General features: G+C 34.1%; 1 protein-coding gene across 1 annotated transcript in view; it reads right to left on the bottom strand.

The window, feature by feature from the left end:
• Positions 1 to 14,014, bottom strand: part of ROBO1 (roundabout guidance receptor 1) — a 409,328-nt gene that overhangs the window by 323,450 nt on the left and 71,864 nt on the right. Inside the window, exon 2 of the mRNA XM_055313849.1 lies at positions 11,773 to 12,099. Within this exon, the coding sequence (XP_055169824.1) occupies positions 11,773 to 12,099 (327 nt within the window). The remainder of the gene's footprint in view (positions 1 to 11,772; positions 12,100 to 14,014) is intronic.

Raw genomic sequence — 14,014 nt, 5'->3', positions numbered from 1 at the left:
TTTAGAACTGAGGAAGTCACTTGGGTAAGCTATGACAAGTGCTGAGTTATGCGATCAAAATGCTCTCAGTGTCCTTCTACATCAAACACAGACTCCTAATCCATTTTCTGGTGTCTGACAGAGATAAGAATCTGATAAAATGGTAACTTAATGTGACTCAATCTAGATAAAGTACAGTATTATGTGGTAAAGAGATACAGGGTGATGGAGAGGGAGAGATTGAGAAAGAATATAAATCCTAGGGGGAAAGGATGTCCTTTCCCATTTTCTTTTTAACTTCTTGGCTTTTCTTCTAAGTTTTACTCCATCATTTACTTCATAAAATTAAAAGTGTCCCCACTCAGGCATACTAAATAACTTGGTCATAAACTTTTATTTCTCTTGACAAGTATAAAATGTCACAGGTGCTATTAAACCTAAATTTAGACCTTAGGTTAAATATGACTTAAAATGTTACTAAAGCTACAATTTCCATTTCGAAAATACTAAGAGACTGAGATTAGAAAGTGTCTTATACTCAGAAACCTAAATTAAACATCAGATATAATTTACTAAAAATTAGTCTCCACTTAATAACTATCTTCAAACATATGAGCTGCTATATTAAAAAATGGCTTATCTATTATCACTTAGCATATAAAAAGAAAGACTTCCACAGCGTAGGGTTTAAGTAAATTAAAGTAATAACTTTGTGTTAACATATGCTGATGCATGTAAGGGGTACTGATGATAGAGGCTAGATAATCTTTGGCTCCGAACAAATGATCTTTAGATAATTTAAACTAAAAGTCAGAGCAGAGTAAATGACTTCCAAATGACCCTTCCAGCACGGTTCTATTCTTATTAATAAATTACAGTTTTTCTATAGTTTTCATTTAAATGAAAAATGTAAAGTAAAACAGCCACACACACACACACACACACACACACACACACACACACAGCATTTCACTTCTGGATTATGTTAGGTAAATAAAGCCTTCCATGAATTTACAAAAAACACCCAAGATATAGTTCATGTATTACTTTTCTTGATAAACAATGTTGTGGATACTGATAAAGTTTTGAGTATCCTGTTCTTTGATTAATATGCCACTATCTGTAAATATTCATACATAGTAAACATTGTTTTCCTTCTCCTTTCAGGCTACTTTATCTCTCTACTCTTCTAAATTCAATCCTTACCATAACTACCCCACCCCCACTCCCCAGCACATATTTTCTCTACCTTTCTTCTGTCTGCATCTCTCTCTCCCTTTCCCCTTGTCTGTCTTACTCTCCCTTATCCCCTCTCCCTCTCTCTCTGTCTCTGAGTTTCTCTGTTTCTCTGGATATGTCTCCCTCTCTGTCCTCTTGTGTTTTTCTTTCTCTGCAATTCCCTCTCTCCATCTCTGCCCCTCCCTTGCTATCTCTACTAGTCTCCTACATATCCTTCACCACTTTCCCCTGCCCTCACTCCTGTTTAGAAACCCAGGGTAATTCAACCCACCAAAAATCATGTTCTTAACTGCTTCTAGGGGATGAGCAGGGGTCTGTGAACTCCAGTTTAGCACAATGCATCCCACTGCTTCTCCAATTTGAATTAGCATGAGTTAAATTGTAATATTGTTAAATACAGGGTCTGATTCAGCATATCTAACTTGCTTCCAGGTAAAGCCAATGCTATTGGTCCCTAAGAGCAGAAGCCTCCAGCTGCTGCCTGTAGCCAACTCAATCCTTCCCTCACTACAGTTTGCTTCCCTCACGTGGCTAGCCACATTACTATCCATGTGGGTTTCTTCCCTTTCTTATCTATATCTTGCAGTGTCTAGATTTCCACTGGTTTTTACATATTAATTATAATATATTATAATAATTATAATATAGTATAACTAAGTGTTTAAAAAAATCATTAACCACAGAAAAAAGCCTAAGATTGTAATAAGAAATTTAAAACATTACCATGCTGTAACAACTTCCCTTTGATTTTTCATCAAATTTGTTTCATTAAATATAAATCTACTGTACTATGATAATAGCTTTAAGTGGAATATAGGTTACTGGTAAAGTACAAGAATACAAATAATTCTTTTATAGAATACTTATTTTGGGGACATTTGGGTGGCTCAGTGGTTGAGCATCTGCCTTTGGCCCAGGTCATGATCCCAGGGTCTTGGGATCATGGGAACCCCTATCAGGGGTTCCCCAGAGGGAACCTGCTTCTCCCTCTGCCTATGTCTCTCATGAATAAATAAAATCTGTATAAAAAAAAAAGGAATACTTATTTTGTGTATTTTTTTCCCTATCCAGGAAGAAACAGAGAAAGTAAAGATACTTAGGTATTATTCTGAATTTGCAGACTTTCTCCAGGGAACTTCAGAAAACCCCTTTGGGTACTGCTCAATTTCCTGAGTAACATCATCCCCAGAAGAGCTTCTTAAATATTCCAGAACCTTGAAAGAAAAAAGAGCTCCCAGGGAAACAGTACCTGATGACTGCATTCTAAGTACTGTGCTTTCAAATGAGTGTTGGAGACATGTGAACTGCTTGACTTTACAAAGAGATTGTGTGGGGAATGAGCAAAAAGAGTAGATTAGACTGTTCCTTGAAGTGGCATTATGACACTTTATCATGTTTATCACACATGGAATAAAATGCTTCTGAGTTACACATTCGATCACTTCACTTGCAATGTGCCAGGAATGGTACTAGACCCTTGGATAATGGCATGGTTCCAGAGGAGATGACTCTTGAGATGACTGTAAAGTAATGACCAATGGAATAAGAAAGCAAGCATATCGCAGGCTGAGAAACAAGAGGAAAATACAATCTCTTGGGATTGTAATGGGCTGCAGCACTCTGAACTCTATTAGTCACCCAAAGATTACACCACCTAATTCAAAGGCTCAATCCCCTCTGCATGGTCATAGACTTGACCTTAATTTTGCCATCACCAATAATTGTATCTCTTGCAAAATTAGAACCTCTACTGTCTAACCCTTCAGAATTAAGCCAAGTCTTCAATATTCAAATCTATTCCTTGCTTTGCTCTTCACCTACATGACTACCAAGTGCTTCACTAGCATCATCTTCTGTCTGGAATACTGCAGGAGTTTCCTAACTGGTTTCCCCCAGGCATTCTGCAACTCATTCTCTATGCATATAGAGAGTATGAAGTATTACATGAATGACATTTTTTAAGTATAAATCACGTCATGTCACCTCCACCATTGTCCCAAAACCTTCTGCGGTTCTCATTGCACTGAACATATAATCCAACATTACTAACCTGGTAACAGAATCCTGCATGATCTAGACCCCACCTATCTCCATAGCTGTCTTCCTTGCTCATATGCCATACCAACCATTTCATTTTCCCAAATATGCCCAAGTCTTTCATTTTCTCATGGCCTCTTAGATGTACTGTTCTTCTGCCTGAAATGCTTTTTTCTTTTACTCTGTGTCTTGGTCACATCTTGTATTTCAGTTCTCAGCTTGGCCCCAATCCTTCCTGGCACTCGTCACCATTTTTAACCATAAAGTTATGGTAGTTGCTTATTTTCTGTCCTCATTCCTTCTACCCATTGTATTGTAATTTCCATGAAGGCAGAAACCACTTCTTTGTTCACCACTGAATAGCTAGAACTAAGTAGAATATCTAGAAAGAGTTACTTTGGAGGGGAAAAAAAAAAACACAATATTTTTTGGATAAACTATATTTTGGTGTTCTTTACATATTTATTTAATTTCCAGCTTTAAAAACAACATGTTAAGTGCCCATTTTGAGTAACAAAGAAACAGAACATTAATACCCACCAAAACATTCAATAGTATTTTATTCTAACCTGACAAAATAAATTGATAATTTATGACAGCTTAAGCTAATTTATAATATATTAATTAAAATTAGGGATGCCTGGGATGCCTGGGTGGCTCAGCAATTGAGTGTCTGCCTTTGGCTCAGGGCGTGATCCTGGGGTCCAGGAATCGACGCCTGCATCAGGCTCCCTGCAAGGAACCTCTTCTCCCTCTGCCTATGTGTCTGCCACTCTCTCTGTGTCTCTCATGAATGAATAAATTTTAAAATCTTTAAAAAATAAATAAAAAAAAAACAAAATTAGGGATGCCTGAGTGACTCAGTCATTTGAGAATCTAACTCTTGATCTTAGCTTGAGTCTTGATCTCAGGGTGGTGAGGTCAAGCCCTGCATTGGGCTCCACACAGGCATGGAGCCTACTTAAAAAATAATGAAAATAAAAATAAAAATTCTTAAAATTAATTCTACTAAGAAGGTTTAGGTATGTTTTATTAAATTTGTCACTCATTTTAAAATATATACAAGTGATTCTGAAGTTGTTCTGCATATGTGGGAAAGACTTCTAGCATGTAAGTCATAAGTAAATTAGGAAGATTAAAAGGAGGAGTGATAAGATTTGAGAAGTAACCAGATCTATCGTGTTATTTGAATATTTTTTACAGAAAGTACTGTTGAAAGGAGGAGACACTGCCAAGAATTTCCCATAAATAACTAAATACTGAATTGATTTTCTGGAAGCATCAAGGAGCTTTATATCTAAGTATCAACTAGCATTGAAATAATCATCTTAGTATTTTTCAGCACAAATGAACACCATCTACTTTTTGAGGAAATAAAAGGAGTGGCTCATGAGACTGGTAATGGTATATGTAACCCTTAACCCCAGAATTACTGGATTGAATCTTGTCCAGGATAGTGTATCTTAGTAATATTCGGCAGAAGGAAGTTGTTTTGTAGCATCCAATCTAAAGAACTAAACTTTTCCAATTAGTCTTTATGACACAGATATGTTCCAAGATATCCAATGCCTTTTTTGGCCACCTAAGACTGAATAATGTTGAATAGTGAATAGTTTTCCTCAGAGCACATATAGGGACTTTAGGGTATCTAAAATGATATCTACTCAACTTTCAACAGTAGTTAACTCTGAATAATGAGATTACAAGAACATGTATGTATTATCACAAATAAAACACAATTTTCTGAAGTTACATAGAAATGATCTCTGTAAGCTTATTATTCACATTCCTTAACCTGTGATTGGGAGTAAAGAAAAAGAAATGCATAATGTGCCTCTACTCTTAAGGCCTTTCTACAAATCTACTAAAGATTAATATATAACAGGTATGTGAGATAAAGAAGAAAACATAAAAAGTTTACTGAAGTCTACTGAACATGTGCCTTCAGCTGTGTTTAACTAGCAGTGGTTTTAAGATAAAATATAACCTATTGGTTATCTATGAATAAATAGTACATTCTCTAACACAGCCAACTCCCCTAACAGCACACTCAAATAGTCAGCAAGCTTTGCCCTCTTCTAACAAGATGCCCACTGAGATTCAAATTTTCCCTTTTACCCATCATCACTGTCATCTCTCACATGGATTATGAAATATAGGTTTCTGCCTTCCTATTCATATTAAATACTCTTTGGAAAGATAAAACCAAAAGAGAGAGAAGGGAGAAAGAAAGAATTTTTATGTCCTTTTAAAAGAGAATGACCACTATCTTCTCTCTTAATGTAGTAACTAAAGGATGCTGCTTTTACTTTTTTCAACAAATAAAGAAATCCCCCAATCTTATATTCATATTGAAGGTATAATGTGTCTATACTTGATTTACAACACCATTTAAGCCCAACATCTCGATGCAACAAGATGACTTGCTACTTACATCATTAAGATTACATAACTTTACCCCCTGATTTTCTGATTTTTATTTCTCAGTTACCTAATATGATAAAATAACTATAAATCCAAAAACAAGAATCTAAAAATAATCATCAAAGGCAGCTATGGACTAAATGTTTGTGTCTCTCCACCAACCCACAAATTCGTTTGTTTAAGTCTTAATCCCCAGTGAGACGATGATATTTGGAGATGGGAACTTGGGATGGTAATTTGGGTTTGATGAATTCATGGGGGTAAAGCCCTTATGATAGGACTGTGTCTTTACACAGGGATAAAAACACCAGAGCTCTCTCTCTACCATGGGAGAAACCAAGAAAGAACTCTCCCCAGAATCTAATCATGTTGGCACCCTGATCTCCAACTTCCCAGCCTCCAGAACTGTGAGAGAACAATGTTTGTTGTTTAAGTCACTCAGTACAAGGTATTCTTCTTATAGTTGCACAAGCAGATTAAGACAGGCAACAATAAAAGAGTATTATTCAACTGATAGTAAAAACTCAAGTATTTAGTAACCATAATCATGTCATAGAACTTAGCAATGCTGCCTCTTTACTTAAGTAAGTACATAAATTTAATTAGAAAAAATATGAATACTATATCAACTGTAAAGGTTGTAACACTGAATTCTTTCATTTGTCCTTGAAATAAAAAAGATTTGAATCAGCATTATTGCATGTCCTACATTAGCACTAAGGATTTTAAGGTAAGAGCAAATGTCTCATACCATTGATTTCAATTCAAGGTGGAATTTAATATATTCAATACATTTTTTACTTAATCGGGAATTAATTTAAGAAAAATAAATTATTGAAGCATCATACTTATATTTTAGTATATTAACATGCTTATCTTTAAATTTAAAATGAAGTGAGTTCATTTTCCAAGTCATAAGAATCAGATCCCCTTCCTAAAAAAATAATTTTGGTGTTTGATGGAAAGATATAAGAGGAAAAAAGTAATGAAAATAACAGCACCAAAATTAAATTCATGATTTATAGTTCATGATTTATAATTATGCGCCAGTTACGGTGCTACACACCTTATATACATAACTTAATTTAATCATGAATCCATTTTGGAACAAAGAATCAGTTCATTTTAGGATATAACTGTATCAGGAAGTGGAAAGATTTTAAGTCAGTAAACTAAATGACTCTTTAACATTCTTCCCTTGAATACCAAAAACAAAAATGAGATATAAAAAAGGTTTTAGAATGTGGTGATAGCACTTGAAAATGATAAGTTAAAAAAATAAAACAAATTAAATAGAGAAAACAGTATTTTTAAGTATGTAATATAAAGCAAATTCAACTTCTAAGATAAGTCTATCAGGGAACAATGTACGTGTGTGTGTGTGTGTGTGTGTGTGTGCATATAAACTATAAATAATTCTAGTGCCTGACCATAATAGAGGTCAGATTGATTATGTGTGTGCACACAATCAATCAATATTTTAAAATATAATGGCATATTCTACTTCCACCTGCTCATCTGACCATTTCATCTCAAAGAGTAATCCTTCCATCTTCCAAGGTCCAGATTTTAGGAATACAATCTATTGTACCTAGGTAAACACATGGTTACTTAGTATCCATAGTCAGTTTGCTTTGTCATTTTACCCAAAGGAGGAAACTTGGATCAATTAAATTCTAAATCACTCTGATGAGTATTATTTAATAATAATAACAAAAGATCATGATATATTGAAAGGGGTGGGAAAATTTTACTTCAAAATATAAACATTTACCCCCAAAGTAATTACTATTAAAATGTACCCCAGTAAATAAAACCATGGAAGACCTAATCTTTGATTAATTGGACAATTCTTTTTTTTTTTTCCCCAGGAAAGATAGTTCCCTGGTTTTGCTGCTAAGACAGCTAGCAGATGTCTGCCTAGTCTGAAGGGAATTTCTTTCCCTCAAGAGAAAACAGCTTAAATAGGAAACAAATAGCCATATGCTAACTGTGCACTGCTTAGCAGATGACGTAGATGGCCATGTCCTACAATGGAAAGCATGAGGGTCAAGGTTCAGATTAATTTTCGTCAAAATTCAATGCAATTACCCAAGATCAAATTACTTATTAAATATAAGTTGTGTCTAAGAACTGTGCTATCAATTTGTTCCAGGCACAAAATAGAGTTCTAAATTTAGTAAGTGATAATGTTGGGTACAGGAGAATGGAGAATGGATCCATTAAATATTTTCCTAGATGTTTAGTAGACTCTTGAATAGGGCTAATACAAGACAAACAAGACAATACCACTTGCAAGACGGTTTTAGAAAGTTTAGTTTGCAACTGAATTAGATAGAGGGAAGTTTTCATAAATCTTAGAAACAGTGAGAAATTAAATTTCCAATTTAATGTCCCCATCAAGATATCATTCTAGGTTTGCAAAGAAAAATAAGAATTAAAAAAAAAAAACTAAAGAAATAACATCTGTGATTAAAAGTTCTTTTCCTTTACAAAGATAAATGTCTAAAACTTCCAGGAAACTTTCATAAAGGGATCATCATATATTTCTTAGCATTCCAATTTTTGGACTTTATAATTGTGTGAGATAACTTTTTAACTGCATTGAAACTGAATTTTCAAGAACAAGGAATAGAGCTTTTACTATGTGGTAAGGATCGGCAAAAAGGCCGACCAGTGCTTTTCACTGGGTCTAAACCTGGTTATAATTGGGACTGAAATAAAAATAAAAATAAACAATTCTAAAAATAACCAATAAATGCAATCCTTTTGGTGTACTTTCTAAACTTGAATAAATGTTAAAAACACAAAAGACACGATTATTATCACTTCTGTACAGAAACAAAGATTTTCAATGACATTCAATATCTTTTTTTTTAGTGTTTGAGAGATTGACAGTTGTTAGGAACTGAGAAATGCAGTTGTTGTTACAGCTGTAAAACTTGGTTTAAATGCAAACAAAACACAGATAAATGTTTTTAAAAACATTACCAACAACTGTGCTGTGAAATCTGTGTTGCCTCTAGACACTTTTTTTTTTCCTCTAGACACTTTTGTTAATGCTATTACTTTTGGCTACACTGTCACTGAGAAATTAGATGCAATCTTTATCTTCCTGTGTCTTTGATAAGAATAAGAATAGTTCTTATTGAACTTACGGTACCTAAACTAAGAAAATGTGAAAAAAAAAAAGTGGAATATTCTCCAAGAAAAAATAAAACCAAACTATAATAGTACTTCACAGATTTAACCTATAGCATAGCATAGCATACTAACCTACCATAGCAAGGATGGCCCATGTTTCCCTGGACTTCCACCCCTGCCCCCTACCTCCCAAATACACACACAACTTGGTTGTTCATAACTTACAAAAGGCAACTTTCCATTTTAGGACACAAACATATTTTAAAATGGTAACTTAACAGTCACTATTGCCTAAAATAAGTAACTGAAATATATGTGAACTATATCACTACATATCTATATGTAGTGTACTGAAACTTGAATTTAGTAAATAATTTTTTAAACCCATTTTAACTGCAGAGCACTTATTTTTTTTTCCCACATAATTTATGGTACAAAATAATACAGTTTACCCAAATAAAAACATGCTGTTAATTGTCACAAACAGGTATAAAAATTGCAATTCAAACAAGACTCAAACTTTTTTCAGGGTTTAAAATTATTATCACTAATAAAAAATTGTATTATCAAACTATCCTTGTTAATATCAAAATATATTTGCTAAATATATGATACCTATACAGTCTGCCTTTCAACATATTTGAATTGTTAATGAATATGATCTTAAAGTATTGTTTAAAGCACTTTAACTAGATTCTATAAATTATAATATTCTCTTTAATCTGGAACTTGAAACATTTTGGAGACATACTGAGAAATATCACACTAAAATTTGTGACTTATCCATTTAGGGACTATGTATTTGAATATTTTACTGGTACAAGTAATATAATGATTTTATGTCTGGTTTCAATTCCTTGAAGGTATATTTGTTGACTAAGACTGGAAAAGCATTTCCCATAATGAACTCACAAGGTAATGGAATGTCTTGCTTAGAAAAGAATTTAACTGGAAATTAATAATATCTTTTAAAATAGCCACACAAGTGCCAGATTAGAAAAACACAGCTCTCTAAATCCCCAGTGCATTAAGGGTATCTTGATCATCTAAAGTAAAACTAAAGGAGTTTTGAGGCAAGATCTAGAGGGTAAGCATTTATATATTCTATTCAAGTCTGTAACCTTTTCTATAAACTCTGGCAATGATCAGAATGCAAGTAGAGTAAGAAATACCACAGAAACACAGTATGATCTTAAGATGTATATTTCTATCAGTACACACTTCATTCATAAGAAATAATTAATCTGCTTTTCCTTCTAATCTTCAGTTTTTTATCTCCCAAAAATAAGAGTTGGCCTAGGTCATCTACACCACCTTTCTTGATTCTTTATATCTGTTTTCAAATGTTAACTTAATTTTACCTCCACAGGGAATAAGTATTCTTAAATATAAACACATCAAAAGGTAGAAAGGTATTAATACCATAACCTGAAAGAAGACTGTATCAAAATATATACATCCTCTTATGAAAACAGTTAAACTTCTTTTTGCCTGCACCACATTTAAATTTGTGCAAAAAAAAAAAAGAAACAAGAAAAAGAAAAGTAGCCTACTCTGTGATTATAGCTTTTATACATCTCAGTTACATAGTTCTAAGATTTTCACTGAGAATCAAGGCACTACAAGAAAGTACAATACAGTAAGCTTACAATCAATTAAATTTGATTAGAAATATAAATTGAGTTTCAAGTAAATGTTTTAAAAACGTGAGTTGCTACTTCTGACACAGTTTTAAATTGTTGCTCTCATTTTTTCTAATTAATTTTATGTTCATGTTAGACATCTTTGGCATTCTGTTTACTACATGGTTCTATAAGTGTGATCAACTTATCTAAATTCTTGAGGAACTTATCCCACATTAATAATCTTATTAAGTTGGGAAATCTGTCTTTAAATTCCTTTCTTGTCTATATTGCATAACTATCTGTGGATCTATATATTCAAGTTCTAGTTGAATGTCAGAGATGATGTTAGAGTTTATGAAGCTGAATATATAGTTAAAATTTTGAAAATAAATTATATCAAAATATCAATCTTAGAAAGCATTATATATACATAACTACATAGTTATGTGTGCAGTTTCACCTATAATTTTATGTAAAACGAATCAGAGATCTAAATTTCACTTGTCTTTCCAATCCCTATGCAATTCTCAATTGTACATTTAATACACAGAATGATTCTTCCAAACAAATGAAACTTTCTGGCTACCTCTTGAATGTTTATTGAAAATAAGAGAATCCCAATTTGTATTTAAATACATTACACACCCAGAATCTAGCTATAACAATTTAATCATTAGTTGATAGAACCTTCTTGAGGTAATTGCAAATTAACTGCATTTGGTGTTTGTGTAAATAAACTAAACCATCGGCTACTTGAGGATTACATACACAGGTTTTCCTCCAAGGGCACACTACAATAGCTAAGATAATAAAGTATGAGGCATAGACATACATTTCTCTACCCATAGCTGTACCAAAAGTGTAATGTATGTTAAAAATTAGAATCCATTTAAAACCGTATCTTACACTACCAGTTGAAAGTATTTCTCCAAATGAAGACAAATGAAAAATACCTCATGCTATTCTTTTTACAGAAATATGCTTGTATTCAATATATTTAAAAGTAACAAAAAAGGATAAATCAATTTTTTAGAATAGATCAATTTCAGTGAAAATGCTTAAAATAAAGCAGCTCCAAATCCAAATGGTAAAATGGTTCAACAACTATGTGCAAATCCCAAATTAGCTTGAACAACTGGCTACAATGAGAAATATTAAAGAAAAAAAATCAAATAGGTGGAGAATTGTATTCATCATACAGAAAGCTAGAAATTTTCCTCAAGTAAAGCCTAGGATACCTGTTGGACTTTTGATTACCATCCTCCAGGCAATTGATCCCACTGTACTATTCCTGCTGCAAAAGCCAAAAGCCCATTTTACTTACTAGCCACCTCCAGCGATGCATTATGGCTCACAGCCTCTCCGAGGTAATTCCTTGCTACACAGACGTAGACCCCTTCATCAGGCCTACTTTTTCGTCCATGTACTATACGTAAGAAAAATAAAGATCCACTTGGCAGCAACATTCGGTGTGAGCGAGGGTCATCTTTGTCTGTCTCCACTCTCTCCCCACCTTTGTACCATTCAATGGTGGGCGTGGGGCGGCCTTCAGCTTTACAGTTCAGAGTTGCAGGTTCTCCTTTTGACACAATTAGGTCTGAAGGGTGTTCAACAATGCGAGGTGGAAAATCTTCCTGACGGAGACGGGAGCCTGCAGAAGAATTGATGAAATAGCTTTGTATTATCACACGGAAACAATTAAAAGTCTTATTTCAGAAGCCAAGGCTTCAGCACTGCTATGTAAACAGGGCATAATACTGACTACCCTCTTAACTCTATCTCCTAATTAATCCTTCTGGTGTCCACCTCAACACACCTTCCAATTCTTGAATCCTTTTGACCCTCCACTTAGAATTCACTCCCACTTAAACTTGGCCTACACATCCCATCCATTCTTCAAATCCCTTGTCCACAAAGTCTTTCAGAACCCATTACCCCATCTATATTTACCACATACCCATGCCTGTTTTTGCAGAGGAATGTGTGAGAGAAGTGTAGAGCATTACAAGTAATAGCATGGCTTCTTAGAATCTCCTTTGTAACTAACATCTATCAACACTTAAAAAAAAAAAAACTATTCTGTAGACTAATGAACATCATATTCAAATATACGGTAAAACTGCTCTTTATATAGATTTTTATATCTTCCTAAATAGTAAAAGTGCAATGTGTGTATACACTTTCCAAGAGTTTAAATTAAAATTAATTTCATTAGTTACCAACAGTTACATGTTAATATTTAACATACTTCACAGATGAAATGTTATATAATTGAGTTTAAATAATTAAATATAATATAAAAGGAAAAAGGAAAATTGGGTAAGGGAGTATATTCTGTATTGCATCATATTTGAAGTCATTTAAATATGTGTCATTTAATATTTCCTGTGTCTGTACCTTATTTTTCCCAATGAGATTATAACTTCTAAAATGGGGATCAAGATTCATATTTTTTAATATTCCTACCATATTTTTAATATTCCTAACTTATTGCCACCATAGATAAATTTAATACATACATTTCTTCAAGATTTCTCAAATGCAACAGCCCAAGGCTTAATTTAATTGAGCCCCAAACCTTGTTCTTATATGGTCATCCAATCTCAATGAATAATGCAAAGTAGAAACCAGGCTTCCTTGACACCTCCCTTTCTTTCCTCTCCTCCTTCCCAATATTTCTCAAATCAATCTACTCATCTCCATCTCTACAGCTAGTTACCAACCCAGGTCAAACTACTATCAATTCCCACCCGGATTTAGGAAAACTCTCAAACTACTTCACTTCAGGGAATGCCTGGGTGGCTCAGCGGTTGAGCGCCTGCCTTTGGTTGAGGGCGTGATCCTGGAGTCACAGGACGGAGTCCCACATTGGGCTCCCTGCATGCAATCTGCTTCCCTCTCTGCCTCTTTCTCCGTGTTTCTCATGAATAAATAAATTAAACTGCTTCACTTCAGCGTAGCCACATGAAGGCTTTGAAATGCAAATACAATCTGGGTTCTCCCCTACTTCAGTGACTCTTAAAATAAACTCATTGCTCTTAAGATAAGGTCCTTAACAAGATCTACAAGTGTTCATTCCCCTATCTAGCTCTTCAGATTCTTCCTGTTCCACTTCTTTCTCTGCTTTCTTCACCTCACCTTGTGTTAGTTCACAAATACAATGCACTTCCTCCTGCCACAGGCCTACACCTGCCATGGGGTCTGTGCTCAAAATGGTCTTACTCTAGTTAATATCCACTTTCCTTTCAAATCTTTGCCCTCTCAGATCTTTCAAAAAAAGTCAAATGCTCCTTTTATAAGCCTAGATAGCACTATATAGCTACATCTGGTAAGAATGATCAGAATTACAATTTAATGTTTTTTGTTTGATGCTTTGAATACGGTCTTTCCTATTCCTCTGTAAGGTCTATGGGTCTGGTTTTGCTCATGGTTGCTTCTCTTATTCCTGGCAGAGTGCTGAACATACTATAGGTACACAATAAATATGTGTTGAATAAATGAAAACTTGAATGAGGTCCTGATCATTCCTTCCTGATGGGGAAGACCTATTTCAGTAGAATGATCTG

Source organism: Nyctereutes procyonoides, unplaced genomic scaffold (assembly GCF_905146905.1).
Source record: "Nyctereutes procyonoides isolate TBG_1078 unplaced genomic scaffold, NYPRO_anot_genome, whole genome shotgun sequence".
Taxonomy (NCBI): domain Eukaryota; kingdom Metazoa; phylum Chordata; class Mammalia; order Carnivora; family Canidae; genus Nyctereutes; species Nyctereutes procyonoides.
This window is presented reverse-complemented; position numbering and strand designations above follow the sequence as displayed.